This window comes from Sus scrofa, chromosome 4 (genome assembly GCF_000003025.6).
Source record: "Sus scrofa isolate TJ Tabasco breed Duroc chromosome 4, Sscrofa11.1, whole genome shotgun sequence".
Taxonomy (NCBI): Eukaryota; Metazoa; Chordata; class Mammalia; order Artiodactyla; family Suidae; genus Sus; species Sus scrofa.
The window spans coordinates 102,729,503-102,748,028 of record NC_010446.5 but is presented as its reverse complement, the minus strand read 5'-3'; the positions used below and the strand labels follow the sequence as shown (position 1 = coordinate 102,748,028).

The following is an 18,526-nucleotide window of genomic DNA, read 5'->3' as shown; positions in this document are numbered from 1 at the left end:
CCATTAATAGATGAACGTCTTTAAACAGGAGTTCCCATTGTGGCTCAGTGGTAACAAACCCTATTAGTATCCATAAGGAAGCATGTTCAATCCCTGGCCTTGCTCAGTGGGTTAAGGATCCAGCATTGCCATGAGCCGTGGTGTAGGTCAAATAGGTGGCTCGGATCCCGTGTGGCTGTGGCTGTGGCTGGCAGCTGCAGCTCTGATTCGACCCCTAGTCTGGGAACTTCCATATGCCACAAGTGTGATCCTTAAAAAAAAAAAAAAGCCTTTAAATATTACTATTAAGAAATAGGACAAGATGGTGGAAGAGTAGGGGGACACACTCGCCCTCTCCCACAAACAACAAAAAAAACCATATCTACAGTATAAATGACTCGCACAGAACAGCAACCAATCGCTGGCAGAAGAACCTAAACTCCAATAATGGCAAGAAGTTCATGACATTGCTAGGTAAAACAAGAAAAAAGAGGAGAGTGAGAGAAGGTGAATCCAAGCTGGACGGGTGCTCCCGAAAGGGAACTGCAGAGGAGAAAGGGATCCCGAACCTTGGAAAGTCACCTACTCGGGGGAAAGATCAAACAAACTGGAGGAATCTCCAGATGCAGAGAAGAGTGTAGCAGTAACTGAACGGACCATCTGAACTACGGGCACAGTCACCAAAAATTGAGACGCCTGGGTGGGGGCTGGGCACCGAGTCCTTGGCTCCAGAGGTTAGTCCCTGGGAAAGGGCTGGGGGGGCAGGGTGGAGGGGAGACTGCTTGGGAGGTCTAGACACCGGTCTGTCAAGTTTGACGGGGCAGAGACTGCCTGGGAGACTAGAAAACAAAGCTGCCGCGGAGGAAGGGAGCAATACTCTAGGGGCGGGGAAGTGGAAAGCCACATCAGAGGGAACCTGGGAGAAGAGCCTGGTCTGCACCCATGCTGGGGAGGGAGAGAAGAAGGGGTGGGTCCCCATAGAATACTCCCCACACCACAGCAAGCTTACAGGCCCACTAGCTAGCAGAATGCTGTGCTTTCCAGTGCATCCCTTCCCCCCACCCCCCCACCCCCTACCCACTCGCCAGACCTGGGGCTGCCTGCCATCTGGGAGGGATGGCCTCAACAACTGCCTGAAGCCTACCACCGCAGGGGCTGTCCCTGCACAGGCCTGCTTGCCCTTTGGAGGGGCTACACCCCCGCAGAGCAGCACCAAACACCACCAGCCCCCGAGAAAAGGCCTGCAGCCCAGAAAAGCTAGAACAAGCCTAGCCAGGCCGTGAATAGATCTGCCTAATTCTCGGACAGTCTTTTCGAGTCGGCCTGCCCTGGGGAAGAGTCTCTTGGGTTGGCAGTGGCCCTGCTAGCTGCCAAAGCCCTCAGGGGGTGCTGAGCTCTCGCAGATCAGCTGCATAGGACTGACAGCCTCAGGCAGGACCCCTGCAGCCCAGAAAAGCTACAACAAGACTGGCCAGGCCGTGAAAATATCTGCCTAGTTCTTGGACGGTCTTTCTGAGTTGGGCTGCCCTGCGGAAGAGCCTCTTGGGTTTTCAGTGACCCAGATAGCTGCTGCAGCCCTTGGGGGAAGCCGCACTCTTGTGGAACAGCTGCAAAGGACTGCCAGCTCTCTGCAGGACCCCCTGCAGCCCAGAAAAGCTACAACAAGCTTGGAAAATATCTGCTTACATTCTCAGGCCGTCCTTCTGAGTTGGGCTGCCCTAGGGAAGAGCCTCCTGGGTTCTCAGTGACCCAGATAGCTGCTCCAGCCCTCAGGGGGTGCTGCACTCCTGAGGAACAGCTGCCCAACACCGCCAACCCCCTGCAAGAACCCCACAGCCTAAAAACACCAGAGCAAGCCCTGCCTGACTGAGTGAAATCTGCTACCATTGTGGTGTGGACCTCCCAGTCCTGTTTGCCCTCAGGAAGTCCTCCTTTGCTTCAAAAAGACCCTGTTAGCCCCATCAACACTCCAGAAAAGCCACACTTCCTCAAAAAAGACTGACCAACAACGCCAGCCCTCAGGAAACATTCCATGGAAGTGACAAGGCGTTTGCAGTGACACTGCCCAGTCACGGAGAGTACAACTCCCTCAGGAAAAAGAAAACAACAAGCAAAATGAAGAAGCTGAGAAACCACCCCCAGTCAAACCAACAGGAGAACTCACCTAAAACAGTCAACAATGAAACAGATCTCTGCAGTTTGACAGACCTGGAGTTCAAAAGAGAAATAGTGAAAATACTGAAGGAATTAAGAGAAGATATGAACAGTAATGCAGATACCCTCAGAAAGGAACTAGAAAATATAAGGAAGAGCCAAGAAAAACTAGAACATTCATTTGCAGAGATGCAAACTGAACTAGGGGCAGTAAAAACCAGAATGAATAATGCAGAAGAACGAATCAGTGATATGGAAGATAGAATAATGGAAATCACTCAATCTGGTCAACAGACAGAAAACCGGATCAAAAAACTGGAAAGCAATATAAGAGACCTATGGGATAATATAAAGCGGGCCAATCTACTCATGATAGGAATTCCAGAAGGAGTAGAAAAAGATAAGGAATGGAAAATATATTTGAAGAAATTATCACTGGAAACTTCCCAAATCTAAAGGATACTGAGTTTAAGATACAGGAAGCACAGAGGGCCCCAAACAAATTGAACCCAAATAGACCCACACCAAGACACATCATAATAAAAATGGCAAAAGTTAGTGATAAAGAGAGGATCCTAAAGGCAGCAAGAGAAAAGCAGAATATTACCTACAAGGGAACCCCCATAAGATTATCAGCTGATTTCTCTACAGAAACACCACAGGCCAGAAAGGAATGGCAAGAGATATTTAAAGTGCTAAAAGGAAAAAATATGCAACCTAGAATACTCTATCCAGCAAGAATATCATTTAAAATAGAAGGGAAATAAAAATTTTTTCCAACAAACACTAAAAGAATACAGCACCACAAAACCCAGGCTAAAAGAAATACTGAAAGGGCTTCTCTAAACCAAAAACAAAGGAAGGAAAGGGAAGAAAAAAGAAAAGAAAAAAAAAGAAGAAGAGGAAGAACTAGGACTGAGGAAGCCACAATCAGAGAACAGTCTCTCAAATAAATCAGCATACAGATTTAATCATGAACATGCTTCAAACAAAATAAAATTAAAAAGAAAAAAATAAGAGTCATCAAAATCATAAAATGTGGGCAAGGGATGTTAGGAAATAAATAACCCCTTTGTTTGTTTGTATGTTTCTCTTCTTAATTTTAATATAGTAATGAAGTGTTTGAACTTACAGGACCATCAGGCTAAAACACACAATTATAGGAAGGGGTTAGCATACTTAAAAAACAGGGCAACCACAAGCCAAAACCAAATATTTCATTTTCAAAAAATGAAAACAAAAATACTCAAGCAGATAATAACAGGAGACCATCCAACCAAAAAAAAAAAAAAAAGAAAGGAAGAATGGAGAACCATAGAATCAACTGGAACACGAGGTTCAAAATGGCAGTAAATAATCATCTATCAATTATCACCTTAAATGTCAATGGACTGAATGCCCCAATCAAAAGACACAGAGTGGCTGAGTGGATAAAAAGGCAAAAACCTTCAATATGCTGCCTACAAGAAACTCACCTTAGGACAAAAGATACATATCGATTGAAAGTGAAAGGGTGGGGAAAAATATTTCACGCCAATAGACATGACAGAAAAGCAGGAGTCACAACGCTCATATCAGACAAAATACACTTTAAAACAAAAGACATAAAGAAAGACAAAGAAGGACACTACTTAATGATTAAGGGATCCATCCAAGGAGAGGATGTTACTATCGTCAACATATATGTCCCAAATATAGGAGCACCCAGATACATACAACAAATACTAACAGACATAAAGGGAGATATTGATGAGAATACAATCATAGTAGGAGACCTAAATACCCCCCTCACATCAATGGACAGATCCTCTAGAAAGAAAACCAATAAAGCAACAGAGATCCTAAAGGAAACAATAGAAAAGTTAGACTTAATTGATATCTTCAGGACACTACATCCAAAAAAATCAGAATACACATTCTTCTCAAATGCTCATGGAACATTCTCAAGAATCGACCACATATTGGGACACAAAGCGAACCTCAACAAATTTAGGAGCATAGAAATTATCTCAAGAATCTTCTCTGACCACAACGCCATGAAATTAGAAATCAACCATGGGAAAAGGAAAGAGAAAAAACCTACTACATGGAGACTAAACAACATGCTACTAAAAAACCAATGGGTCAATGAGGAAATCAAGAAGGAAATTAAAAACTACCTTGAAACAAATGATAATGAAGACACAACCTCTCAAAATCTATGGGAGGCTGCGAAAGCAGTGCTCAGAGGGAAATTTATAGCAATACAGACCTTTTCAAAAAAGAAGAAAGACCCCAAATTGACAACTTAACCCTCCACCTAAACGAATTAGAAGAAGAAGAACAAAAAGTCCTAAAGTCAGCAGAAGGAAGGAAATTATAAAGATCAAAGAAGAAATCAATAAAATAGAGATTCAAAAAACAATAGAGAAAATTAATAAAACCAAGAGCTGGTTCTTTGAAAAGATAAACAAAATGACAAATCCCTGGCCAGACTCACTAAAAAGAGGAGAGAAAGAACCCAAATCACCAAAATTATAAATGAAAAAGGAGAAATCACAACAGATACTGCAGAAATACAAAAAACCATAAGAGAATACTATGAACAACTATATGCCAACAAATTTGACAATCTGGAAGAAATGGACAATTTTCTAGAATCTTACAGCCTGCCAAAACTGAATCAAGAAGAAACAGACCAACTGAACAGACCCATCACTAGAAATGAAATTGAAGAGGTCATAAAAACACTCCCTACAAATAAAAGTCCAGGACCAGATGGCTTCACAGGTGAATTCTATCAAACATATAAAGAGGAACTGGTGCCCATCCTCCTTAAACTCTTTCAAAAGGTTGAAGAAGAAGGAATACTCCCAAAGACATTCTATGATGCCACCATCACCCTCATTCCAAAACCAGACAGAGATACCACCAAAAAAGAAAACTATCGGCCAATATCATTGATAAATATAGATGCAAAAATTCTCAAGAAAATCTTAGCCAACCGAATCCAACAACATACCAAAAAAATTATACACCATGACCAGGTAGGGTTCATCCCAGGTTCACAAGGATGGTTCAACATACGCAAATCAATCAATGTCATACACCACATTAACAAAAAAAAAGGTCAAAAATCATATGATCATCTCATAGACGAAGAAAAAGCATTTGACAAAGTCCAACATCCATTCATGATCAAGACCCTCGCCAAAGTGGGTATAGAGGGAACATTCCTGAACATAATCAAAGCCATTTATGAAAACCCACAGCAGATATAATACTCAATGGGGAAAAACTGAAAGCCTTCTCACTCAAATCTGGAACAAGACAGGGATGCCCACTCTCACCACTGCTCTTCAACATAGTTTTGGAAGCCCTAGCCAAAGCAATTAGACAAACAAAAGAAATGAAAGGCATCCATATAGGAAGAGAAGAGATAAAACTGTCACTGTATGTAGACGACATGATACTATACATAGGAAACCCTAAGGACTCAACCCAAAAACTACTTGAACTGATTAATAAATTCAGCAAAGTAGCAGGACATAAGATTTACATTCAGAAGTCAGTTGCATTTCTGTATACCAGCAATGAAACATTAGAAAAGGAATACAAAAGTACGATACCTTTTAAAATTGTACCTCACAAAATCAAATACCTCGGAATACACCTGACCAAGGAGGTAAAGGACCTATATGCCGAGAACTATAAAACTTTCATCAAAGAAATCAAAGAAGCTGTAAAGAAATGGAAAGATATTCCATGTTCCTGGATTGGAAAAATCAATAGTGTGAAAATGGCCATCCTACCCAAAGCAATCTACAGATTCAATGCAATCCCTATCAAATTACCCAGGACATTCTTCACAGAACTAGAACAAACAATCCAAACATTTATATGGAACCACAAAAGACCCAGAATCGCCAAAGCAATCCTGAGAAACAAAAACCAAGCAGGAGGCATAACTCTCCCAGACTTCAAGAAATACTACAAAGCCACAGTCATCAAAACAGTGTGGTACTGGTATCAAAACAGACAGACAGACCAATGGAACAGAATAGAGAAGCCGGAAATTAACCCTGACACCTATGGTCAATCAATCTTTGACAAGGGAGGCAAGAACATAAAATGGGACAAAGAAAGTCTATTCAGCAAGCATTGCTGGGAAACCTGGACAGCTGCATGCAAAGCAATGAAACTAGAACACACCCTCCCACCATGCACAAAAATAAACTCAAAATGGCTGAAAGACTTAAATATACGACAGGACACCATCAAACTCCTAGAAGAGAACATAGGCAAAACACTCTCTGACATCAACATCATGAATATTTTCTCAGGTCAGTCTCCCAAAGCAATAGAAATTAGAGCAAAAATAAACCCATGGGACCTCATCAGACTGAAAAGCTTTTGCACAGCAAAGGAAACCCAAAAGAAAACCAAAAGATAACTTACAGAATGGGAGAAAATAGTTTCAAATGATGCAACGACAAGGGCTTAATCTCTAGAATATATAAGCAACTTATACAACCCAACAGCAAAAAAAGCCAATCAAGCAATGGAAAAATGGGCAAAAGACCTGAGTAGACTATTCTCCAAGGAAGATATACAGATGGCCAGCAAACACATGAAAAATGTTCAGCATCGCTGATTATAAGAGAAATGTAAATCAAAACTACCTTGAGATACCACCTCACACTAGTCAGAATGGCCATCATTAATAAGTCCACAAATAACAAGGGCTGGAGGGGTGTGGAGAAAAGGGAACCTCCTGCACTGTTGGTGGGAATGTAAACTGGTACAGCCACTATGGAGAACAGTTTGGAGATACCTTAGAAATCTATACATAGAACTCCATATGGCCCCGCAATCCCACTCTTGGGCATATATCCGGACAAAACTCTACTTAAAAGAGGCACGTGCACCCGCATGTTCATTGCAGCGCTATTCACAATAGCCAGGACATGGAAACAACCCAAATGTCCATCGACAGATGATTGGATTCGGAAGAGGTGGTACATATACACAATGGAATACTACTCAGCCATAAAAAAGAATGACATAATGCCATGTGCAGCAACATGGATGGAACTAGAGAATCTCATCCTGAGTGAAATGAGCCAGAAAGACAGACAAATACCATATGATATCACTTATAACTGGAATCTAATATCCAGCACAAATGAACATCTCCTCAGAAAAGAAAATCATGGACTTGGAGAGAAGACTTGTGGCTGCCTGATGGGAGGGGGAGGGAGTGGGAGGGATCGGGAACTTGGGCTTATCAGACACAACTTAGAATAGATTTACAAGGAGATCTTGCTGAGTAGCATTGAGAACTTTGTCTAGATACTCATGTTGCAACAGAACAAAGGGTGGGGAAAAAAATGTAATTGTAATGTATACATGTAAGGATAACTTGATGCCCTTGCTGTACATTGAGAAAAAAAATTTAAATAAAAAATGCAAATTTAAACAATAAAAAAATATATTACTATTATATGCATCCTTATGAAATTAAAAAATTATTAGAGTATAGTTTATGTACCATAATATATTTTTTACAAAGACTCACACCTTTAACTCTTTTTAATATTCAGGAAGTCAAACATTACTTATTACTGACACTGTGAACATTTTCAAATGCAGTACTTATAACCTGAAATGAAAAACATGTGTCTTAAATGGAAATACTACATATTAATTTCAGGATTAAATAAAAACAAGGAAATCACTTAGGAAATAGCAGCATCATAGTTGATAGAGAGTAGAGTATAAACAACTGCATCTAAAATAATGATAACTTTGTTCAGAAGGGGTAGGGTTTTTTAGTGACTGTGTGTGATCATGGATTTTAATACGAAATTTGTTAGGCACAAGAAGACTTTTCCAAGTGCTAGATTAAAATAAATCAAATACAAAATTAAAAGTCAAAACCTCAAATAAAGCAAAAATGCTAACAAGTTTAATGGGCTCTCTAACTCTCCAGAGTACTAGAATATTTGGCACAAGGTAAGAGACACAGATAATTATGCTCCATGGGAATGTTGTCTCTACAGAAATGGAACTACACAGGGAGGCAGAAATTTGAATCACCAGGATTCACATATAGTTTAAGGGGACAGCATAGAGATTACTTTTTGATTTTGTAAAGTTTTTAATTAAAACAGTTTTTAGAAAACCTATTGTGGTTAGATTCCTGTAAAATGCATGAGAACCCACAAGATTTCCTAATTGCTTCTTGGTAAAGTGACTGGTTATTTTGTGGTTTGTAAGGAAATAGCTTCCAGTTGGAGAATTTGTTTATTAAAAGGAGGGTAAATAAATCCTTCAAGATGTTCAATGAATGGCTCCTTTAAGATGAATGTTCTGAAGCATGCTGAGAAGTTCCAAACATGGGATGCATAGAAATAGCATTCTGTAGAAAACCAAGAGGATACCCTTGGCAAATCACATTTTTTTTTTTTTTTGGCACCAGCTAAGACTTATTTTCATGGGCTAGTTAACAAAGATAACTTATATGTATGTACATGTGGTTATAGGTAAGATTATACGTATGACAAATGTTGTTTAAAAAGAAAGATTATATATGTTCATACCTGTATACCCACAGACATATATACACACACACTGTGTATACACATATATACACAGACACATATGTACACATACATCCCCACTGCTCAGGTAATGAGGGGCATTAAATTGGAACTTGTTTGTCAACACGTGAGCAGGCTGAGGATGGGCAGACACCCTTAGTCACAGACATTTATCTTTTCTGCTGTGTTGATTTTACCTGGCGCCATTCCACTGGATCCATAGTAACTTATAGAGAGGCAGATTCCATTTTCCAAGGTGGCAGAAAAAGATCCAAACTTGCTGACAGCTTTATTTCTGCATTTGATCCTTCTAAAATATAAAATCAAATCAAGAACATTTCATTTTATCAAAGAGAAACATAAGCAAGACACGGTATGAAGTGGAAATACCTAAATGTGTAAAAACATGGATGTGATGAAGTAAACTGTGATACAGATACGCTAAGGAATTATCGTGAAATCATTAAAACATCTTACTTTTGAAGAAGAGTAAATGAATAGGAAATGGCTCATCATGATAAAGAAGGAAGAAATACACTATAAATAGCATTTATTGCCAGGGTCATAGAATTACAGGCAACTCCCATCTGTTAAAAATATTCATCTATTTCCTCATTTTTATATTAAACCATATACTTCATGTCAGGTAAAACAAGGAAAAGTAGCTTTTAAATTTCTGCTTTTAAATTCTTAGGTACATTCAAACTTGTCAAACACTGTGTTCTTGAGTTTAGAAAACACTGTGGCCATAACTAATACATTAGCAAGATTTAGTGACTGATATTGCTAACTTGAGTCCAAACCATTTTATTAATTCATTCATTTCCATTTGCAGGTATAAGCCACACTGGGTGAGAAGCAATCTATTTCCCCAGGTGGTATTGCCTGGAGATGTTAAATAGTGTTATCAGGAAGCTTCATGGTATATAATCAATGGACATCCACTTGGAACTCTCAACTACAAGCAGGTAGAGACACTCAGGGCCAAATTTAGGATTTTTCTCTCGTCTTTGTAACCAGGAAATTTGGTACTACAGGAAGAACTAAATGATAGAGCATAGATAGAAACCCATCATAGTTATAGGAGAGAAGCCAAAGCTTCAGTAGAAATCAATTAATGAGTATCTAAGTCCTAGCGTTTGCACTTGGTACAGTGCACAAAACAAAATTCAGGCCAGTGTGGACACTGCCAACTCCATGTTGCTACATAAAGGTAGCCAGACTAGGTAGACTCTGCATAACAGCTAGAATCAAGAGCTAGGTGCCAGAGGAGGCAAAACCAAATGAGCAGCCCACTACAGATGGGCTCTGTATATACAATGTATGTACACATTACATTAGGGAAAATGTATATAAAAAGAATGGCAAAACACTTCAGTGACCTTCCGGAAAAAATTACTCATGCTAAGTGCATCCCTGATACTGAGCACCTGTTTGTGTCAGGTGGATAGGTCTACACACTGCTGGTGTATTGATACCCAGTGCCACAAAGATGCAGCTGCTTACCTGTTTCAAAATTGTGCTCGCTTCTCTCTCTTCTTTCTCATCTTCTAAAGAACAATCCTCTTCTTTTTTTTCCTTTTTCACAATTTTCTTAGGATCTCTTAAATGGATTATGAAACTGTGTTTGTCCTTTTTCACTTTCACTTTGATAAAAGTTGGGCCTGGGGAAGAATTACAGATCAGAAGATAGGCTGACTGTGATGCCCTTGAAAAGACTTTCTAGACAAGGCAGCATAGAATTTAACCCAGGGAATAGAAATACCGAGGTATATCAACATTTTTCTAGAAAGATATGCAAAGGAATAAAGTGATGGTGGAATTCTAGGAATAAATAGCAGGTGGATGAAGGAGATGTTTGCAGACTTTCTGCTCACGCCTAAAACCAAGTTACATGAAAAATACACACATGCATAAAACAACCAAATTACAGAGGGAGGATAAATTGGCTGAGCTAAGATATACCAATACTCAACTTTCTGATTAATTACATGCGGTAGTTAATGTGAAAGGGTTTTGTAACCTATAGAGAATTGCATAAAGGTTAGTTATTATTGTTAGTAGGAACATATACTATATATTTCCTAATCCATACACCCTTTCCTACTCATTCTTTGACTAGTCTTTCAAGTTTCTTCTTTTTTTAAACCCAGATTTTCTTCAACTTTCATTGAATGATCATCTTGCAAAGTTGATAGGATAAAATGAAAAAAATAGGATGAAGATAGGATTATGAACCATCTGAAACATATACATCATATGCACACACAAATCTTGATAAAAGGAAGCATGCTTATTGAAAATAGAACATAGCATTATAAAATTTGAGTCCAGTGCTCTTCTCAGTTATGTGATTCTGAGCTTCATTTTGGATTACCGCTAATTGTACCCTATACCCAGGGATGATATTCAAAATATTAAATATTAATGCATATGGAAATATCAATAAATATGTGTACCTATATATTTATAAAAATCCCTTTTATGTTTTAAATAAACAAACGTTTTATAAAAGACAGTCTGGCATTTGATATAAATTGTACCACAAACTATTCTTGAAATAATATGAGTAGCTCGTAGGCCTTTTTGTTTTAAAAATTATGGTATGGGGAGTTCCCGTCATGGCGCAGTGGTTAACGAATCCGACTAGGAACCATGAGGTTGCGGGTTTGGTCCCTGCCCTTGCTCAGTGGGTTAAGGATCCGGCGTTGCCATGAGCTGTGGTATAGGTTGTAGACGCGGCTCGGATCCCGCATTGCTGTGGCTCTGGCGTAGGCCAGTGGCTATAGCTCCGATTGGACCCCTAGCCTGGGAACCTCCATATGCCGAGGGAGCGGCCCAAGAAATAGCAAAAAGACAAAAAAAAAAAAATTATGGTGTGATCTTTTGCTGTGGCAGTTATTATCTAATGATGCTTGAGCCATGATTCCACATAGGTATGGCGTCTTACTCTTGCAATGATTTCCTCATTAAACTGATGGTCATTTGATGAGAAGGAAGGAAGGGTGGGGGGAGGGGAGGCAGTAAGAAGGGGTGGGCTGGCATCACAGGGGGAGTGTGGGTGGGAGAAGTATCCCTTGTTGGGTTACAAAATCTTGTGGACTTTAAACAGGGTCCTGCCCACATTCCCTCCCCACTGACTCTTCCCAGGGCTCAGAGACCCCTGCTCCCTGCTAGACAATAAACTGTCCAACAAAGTCCAGGTCCTCACACCCACTCTAAGGAATCTTTAAAGCACAGTGAAAACAGAAATTCTGTAACATGTCCCCGATTGGTTCCCTAGAGCTCAGATCTGCTCTTCCCTTGGGGAGTAAGCATTTCCTTTTTCCAGACTAGGTCCTCCTCAGCTCATCTGCAAAACTCATCTCCCACTTATGAATCCAGAGGCAATTCTTCTATAGGTAGAATAACTGGATTTTGGCAGCAGGCCCCCAAGCTCTGTGATCCAAAATCTAACTGAGAATTTGCTCTTAAATCCCAGTATGTGTTTGGTTTCTGAGACAACACTAATGTGTTACAAGTAATACTACGAATTCTTTGCTTATCATAGTTACTATCACACTCTTTTCCAGTCGTATAGTTTATTGCAGTTACTGTCATACTGTACTCTAATCATATAGCAATATTTTAATATTTTAACAACTGGAGGGTTTGTCTTAGTGTGTCCCAGCTAACCCCTCAGCTGGCTTGTGTCTTGCAGACTCAATTATCACAAAAGAGTGTGAAGTGTGCGAAGGGTGAATGTGGTACAGAAACGGATCACAGTGGGCACATTATCACTGTCCCCTATTACACCCAAGAGTACAAGGCCCCGCGATGATCTGAAATAGGGTTACTATCTCCCAGGCCATTAACCAGTCACTTTCAAAATGTACCTTTTTCAAATGTTGTCTTTTCTACTTCAATCTGCCCTCCATCCGAAGGGTAGAGATAATAATTTGTTCCGGAGATTTGGACGGGTACATCTCCCATATCGTATCCATGAAACTAGAAGAGAAAACACCATGCTTTGAGTGGGAAATGGCAATTGACAAAAATTGTCATCAGTCTACTGATGACAGTTTCAATGAGCCAATGAAAGTTGCCATACGCTGAATTTCTGTTAAATGCTTTGTCCATCAGGCTGTAGACGCAGAGGCCAGTATCCACTGCCTTTAGCACCTGCCATGGTGTTACAATGACAGGAAGAATGAAAGGAGGTCCATGAGTTTAAACTCTGTTCAGTGGAGCTTCCTCATAACCAGCGCAAGTCAAATCATTGGACTACGGCCAAGCAGTGTGAGAAGAAATCATTGGCTTCCACTGGCTCTTATTTTTCTGTTTATGGTGAATTGGTCTTGATATTTTACACTTTAGAAGGTCACATCTTAGAGTTCCTGCTGTGGCACAAAGGAATCGGCAGTGTCTCAGGAGTGCTAGGAGGCAGGTTCGATCCCTGGCCTGACACAGTGGGTTAAGGATCCGGAGTTGCTGCAGCTATGGCTTTGGTTACAACTACCATTTGGATCTGATCCTGGCCACAAACTCCACAGGTCTTGGGGCAGTCAAAAAAGTACAAGAGAAAATTAGAGAAGGAGTTCCCGTCGTGGCTCAGTAGTTAGCGAACCCGACTAGTAACCATGAGGTTTCAGGTTCGATCCTGGCCTCACTCAGTGGGTAAGAATCCGGCGCTGCCATGAGCTGTGGTGTAGGTTGCAGACACAGCTCAGATCCCGTGTTGCTGTGGCTCTGGTGTAGGCCGGCAGCTACAGCTCCGATTAGACCCCTAGCCTGGGAACCTCCATATGCTGTGGGTGTGGCCCTAAAAAGACAAAAAAAAAAAAAAAATTTAAATAAATAAAAAATAAATAAAAGAAGGTCATGCGTTAAAGGCATTTTTTTTCTACTAAGCTCCAAGTGACGCTGATACATGCTCTGGAACTGGCTCAGAGCAGTAACTAGAAAGGACAGGGGCTGTTACATTTTTTTTTTTCTCCATTAGGTTTTCCTCATAAAACCGCCTAAAGGAGAGACTGGCAAAGCAAAGCTTTTAAAAACGCATGTAAGCAAGAAACATGTGTGCCTGCACCGAGGCAGACAATGTCCTCAGCAGGTCCTGTCCTCTGGCCCAGATTAAGGCCCACCTTTGTGTCCACCTGGACCTATGACAGTCACTTATTTACATACCCCCCTACGTGAATGCTTTGGAGTCCCATTTCCATCTTAACCCCCTAGTACCCTAGCATCATAGTACCCAAGAAACTGGCTTGAGGGTGTTCCTATCTCGGTGGTCGGCTGCAAAGAAGGTCCTAGGTGTGAGGGGGTGGACGGCAGGTCTGAGACCGTCTATACTGGGAGAAACCCCAAGGCCTCTATGGTAGCAGTGAAGACTGGGGACCTTATACTTCCGCAGAAGCTGTGTTTTCCCAACCAATTAGCACTGTCCCCAGGGGTCTTTAGAAAATTGATTTTACCGGGTGATCGATCTCCTGTTCTGGCTCCTGAGGGGGCTCCTCCACCACCTCAGGGACCTTTATTGGCTCTTCTTTCACTTTCTCCTTTAAAAACGATTTTTTCTTAAAATTCTTGCTATCGTCGTCGTTCTCTAATTTCTCCTTGCCTTTCTTTTTACTGGTTTCCTTATTCTTCTTTTCTGATTTTTTTTCTTCCTTTAAGCGATCCTCTTCGGCTAACCGACCTTGTTCTTCTTTCCATGCCTGTAAGTAAAGTGAAGCACATTTAAAACAATTTTTAATAGGATTTTGAAACAGATCTGCTGCCATTCAGACCCATTCTAGAGAATATTTAATATGATTTTTGAAAGCAGTATCTCTGACAGATCAAAATACTGAGCTAGAAACTGTGGTGTCATCCTTGATTCTCTTTTGATCACCCGCTTCTGTGTATTAAACCCTGCAATCCTCTTCAGAGACCTCTCTTCTCTAATGCTTTTTCTCTTAACCTCTGTTGAAATTTTCTTGACTTCAGGTTTTTCATCTTTAGCCTGGATTATTCCACCAGTCTCTCAGCTGGATTCCCTGTTTCCTCTACTTTTCTGCATGAGTCCAATCCCCAGTGTAGGTCCTAAACATGATTAATCAACAGTATGTTAGATTATACATCCAAAGAAACATTCTTGGCATAAAATATTTCAAAAATGGGAGTTCCCGTCATGGCTCAGCAGTAACAAACCTGACTAGTATTCATGAGGACACAGGTTTGATCCCTGGCCTCACTCAGTGAGTTAAGGATTCGGTGTTGCCATGAGCTATGGTGTAGGTCACAGATGCAGCTCAGATCCTGCGTTGCTGTGGCTGTGGTGTAGGATGGCAGCTGCAGCTCCAATTCGACCCCTAGCCTGGGAACCTCCATATGCCACAGGCGCAGCCCTATAAAGACAAAAAAAAAAAAAAAAAAAAAAAAAAAATCCAAAATTTCTAAAATGATTGATAAAATATCAAATCACCATTGTAATGCTTAACAGCGCCGGCAGCAAAGTAAACTATATGAGAAAGCACTAATCCAATGAGGGAAGGAAGCACTGAAAACAGCAGTTTCCCAGGGTTATCTGCCCATCCCCGGCAACCTAGAATTTGGGGTTTACGGAGTTAAAGTGACTAGAGCCAGACCCTGGGAGATCATAGACCTCTGAATAGGGCAGATATTTTTGAGAAAGACACCTTCCTTGAGTGAACTAGAAAAAAATCTTGCCCTGTAGAGTAAGACCATGAATTCTAGCCTGTTCACTGGCCCCAAGTTAAAGCAAGAGCGGAGGGGGTGGCGGAAGTTGGCTCTGAGAACTTCTAACTTCAAACCTCTCCTCACGTAGATTCGTGGCCAAAATGTACGTCACCTTAAAACTATTCGGCAAAGGTTGTGAGCTGATATGAACTCACAAACAAAAATCACAAAATGTGAGGAATTAGCCCAATCAAAAACCTAAAGAAGAAACAAACTGAAATTATTCCTGCAAAGACTGCAGATCTTAGGATTATCAAAGAAAGCATATCAAATAAGTATTTTAATACACTTAAATAAGAAAAGGTGGCATCACAGGTATCAGAGGGAAACAAGAGAATTTTGAAAATGGCAAGTAGGTTGAAAGCCCTCTTGGAAAAGGAACAGGACTTTTGAAAAGGTGGTATTTGAATAGATAATGCCTGAGACATTTCTGAAGTTGACAAAAGACATCAGTCCTAACATCTAGGAAGGTCAGTGAATCAAAACCAGGAAATAACAGTGGTGTGTTAGACTGGCTCATATGGACTTGAAAGAGTTGATTGCTAAATTTTCAGGAATTTTGCCAGCCAGTTGTTAACCACAGACATTACTAGAATCAAACTATTAAATGCACAATTAAATGACATTGAAAACAAAGGCAATTAATACTCAAAACTTAACCACTTTCCGAATTATGTTGTTACATTTAGCTACTGTCTATGCCCTGCAGATTATCTAAGTAAACTGTATATGCATCATCACAGTGAACAGAAATATAACAGTGTGCTATTGACTACTGCTTCCAGGTCCACCACATTCAGTGACATCACATGGCAGGGTGAAGTCAGCCATAATGGGAGTATTCATACCACAGGTATCAGGAAATGCTACAAATCAGGGAATGACAATTTGTTGATTATTTAGACTTTAAAAAATGATGGACTTGGAGAACAGACTTGTGGTTGCCAAAGAGGAGGGGGAGGGAGAGGGATGGACTGGGAGTCTGGGGTTAATAGATGCAAGCTATTGCCTTTGGAGTGGATAAGCAATGAGAGCCTGCTGTATAACACAGGGAACTATATCTAGTCACTTGTGATGGAGCATGATGGAGGATAATGTGAGAAAAAGAATGTATACATATGTATGACTGGGTCACTTTGCTGTACAGTAGAAACTGACAGAACACTGTAAACCAACTATAATAGAAAAAAGAAAAAAGAAAAAAAAAGTGGTGGAGAAAATGTTACTAATGTGGATGAAACTTAAAAGTGTGCTATGTTTGGAGCTGTGACACTGTAACTAGCACAAACAACTGTGGAAACATTCTTCCAGTGTTTAAAAGTGTTATCTGATTCAGCAAAGAGGTCGCTCATTCACTGATGAATGAGTGGGACATATCCCTTTGTTGTGTACTTTTGCTTGTTCATGTCAATGAAAATACCAATCAACATTCATTTTGGAATTACACTTGTTTGTCAATGGCGACCACTGGCTGGCTAAGGACATAAGAACTTAGCAAAAATCAATGAAAGCATTTGGAGAGAATCAACTGGCTAAATAGAATTTACAATAAAGAGTATTACATGTTTTGTTATTTGTAAATTGTGTGCTATACATACTATGTTATCAGTAAAATTCAGAATCTATCTATAGCTACATTATCTATCTACATTTTTTTTTCCCTAGAGAGCTATTGCTAAATATTTACCAGCATATCACTATGTTTTCAAAGCAGATAGGGAGAAAAGATGAACTGTCTATAAAGGAAAAACAAATTAGATTGACACTCAATTTATTAATAACTACAATGTCAGCAAGAAAATTGTGGAAGACAGTCTTGAGAACTAAGAGGATATAAGAAAGCCAGCCAAGAATTTTATAAATTAAAACTATGTGTAATGAATAAAGGTAAAATAAACCCATTTTTCAGACATGTAAAAACTGAGGTTTAATATCAACAACTCCCTACTAAAGGACGTTCTAAAGGAAATACTCCCCAAGTAGAAAATATAAGAAGAAATACTCAACAAAACAAGTGGTAAGCCTGGGGCTAAATCTCAGTAGCACTGATTATATAAAACAATGGTAATAATAATGTCTAATTTGTGGGCACAAGAAAAATCAAGATAAAACCAACATCAGTTGGGAGAGGGGAAGTAATTTTAAATAATTTTAATAGCTTGTTGTATTGTTCTAGAAGAAAGTAAAAGGTATTTTATTGAAATTTCATTAAATTATACAAGTTGAAAATCTAGAGCAGTCACTAGTAGAATAGAAATAGAATGTATACAGAAGAAATTTTCTTATCAAGGGCCATAGAGTAAATATTTTAGGCTTTTGAGTCAAAAGGCCAAATCAAGGGCATTGTGTAGGTATTTATATAATGAACAAGGAAAGTAATTTCTGCAAATATTTTATTGAAAATTATTGAGTACAATTTTTTTCCCTTAATAAAGTCTACTAATAAGAAAAACAGAATTCTTCTGGGGGGAGGATAATATTTTACTTAATTAGAGATAAAATTAGTGTTCCCTATCATCAAATTGATTGCAAATGAAAAAAATTAAATACCAAAGAAAAGAAGAAAAAGGGATCATAGAAAAGGCAGGAAAATATAAAACAGATTGGTTAAAGAAATTCCTAATACACAGTTAATCAGAATATTTATAAATGAGTTCCTGTCATGGCTCAGTGGCTAAAAAACCCAACTAGCATCCATGAGGACATGGGTTCAATGCCTGGCCTCCGTCAGTGGGCTACGGATCCTGCATTGCTGTGGCTGTGGTGTAGGCCTGTGGCTACAGCTCCGATTGGACCCCTAGCCTGGGAACCTTCATACTGTTGCAGGGTGTGGCCCTAAAAAGACAAAAAAAAAAAAAAGGAATATTTATAAATGGACTCATTTCTCCTGCTAAAAGAGAAATCATCAGACATAATTATTTTTTTAAAATCTAGTTTATAGTACCCATTTACAAGAGACAATCTAAATTATAAAGACAGAAAAAGGTGAAAATAAAGATAGAATTTTCCAGTCAAATACTATCTGAAAGAAAGCTCTTGTCCCTTTATTTTTCTTTATTAATTTTAGAATCAGTTTTGCAAAGCTCATAAAA

At 39.6% G+C, this 18,526-nt stretch overlaps 1 protein-coding gene across 1 annotated transcript in view; it reads right to left on the bottom strand.

Moving 5' to 3' along the window:
* The window catches only part of SPAG17 (sperm associated antigen 17), a 229,749-nt gene that overhangs the window by 78,185 nt on the left and 133,038 nt on the right, over positions 1-18,526 (bottom strand). Inside the window, 5 exon segments of the mRNA XM_021089972.1 lie at positions 8,912-9,009; positions 10,138-10,144; positions 10,214-10,378; positions 12,590-12,701; positions 14,168-14,410. Of these exon segments, the coding sequence (XP_020945631.1) occupies positions 8,912-9,009; positions 10,138-10,144; positions 10,214-10,378; positions 12,590-12,701; positions 14,168-14,410 (625 nt within the window).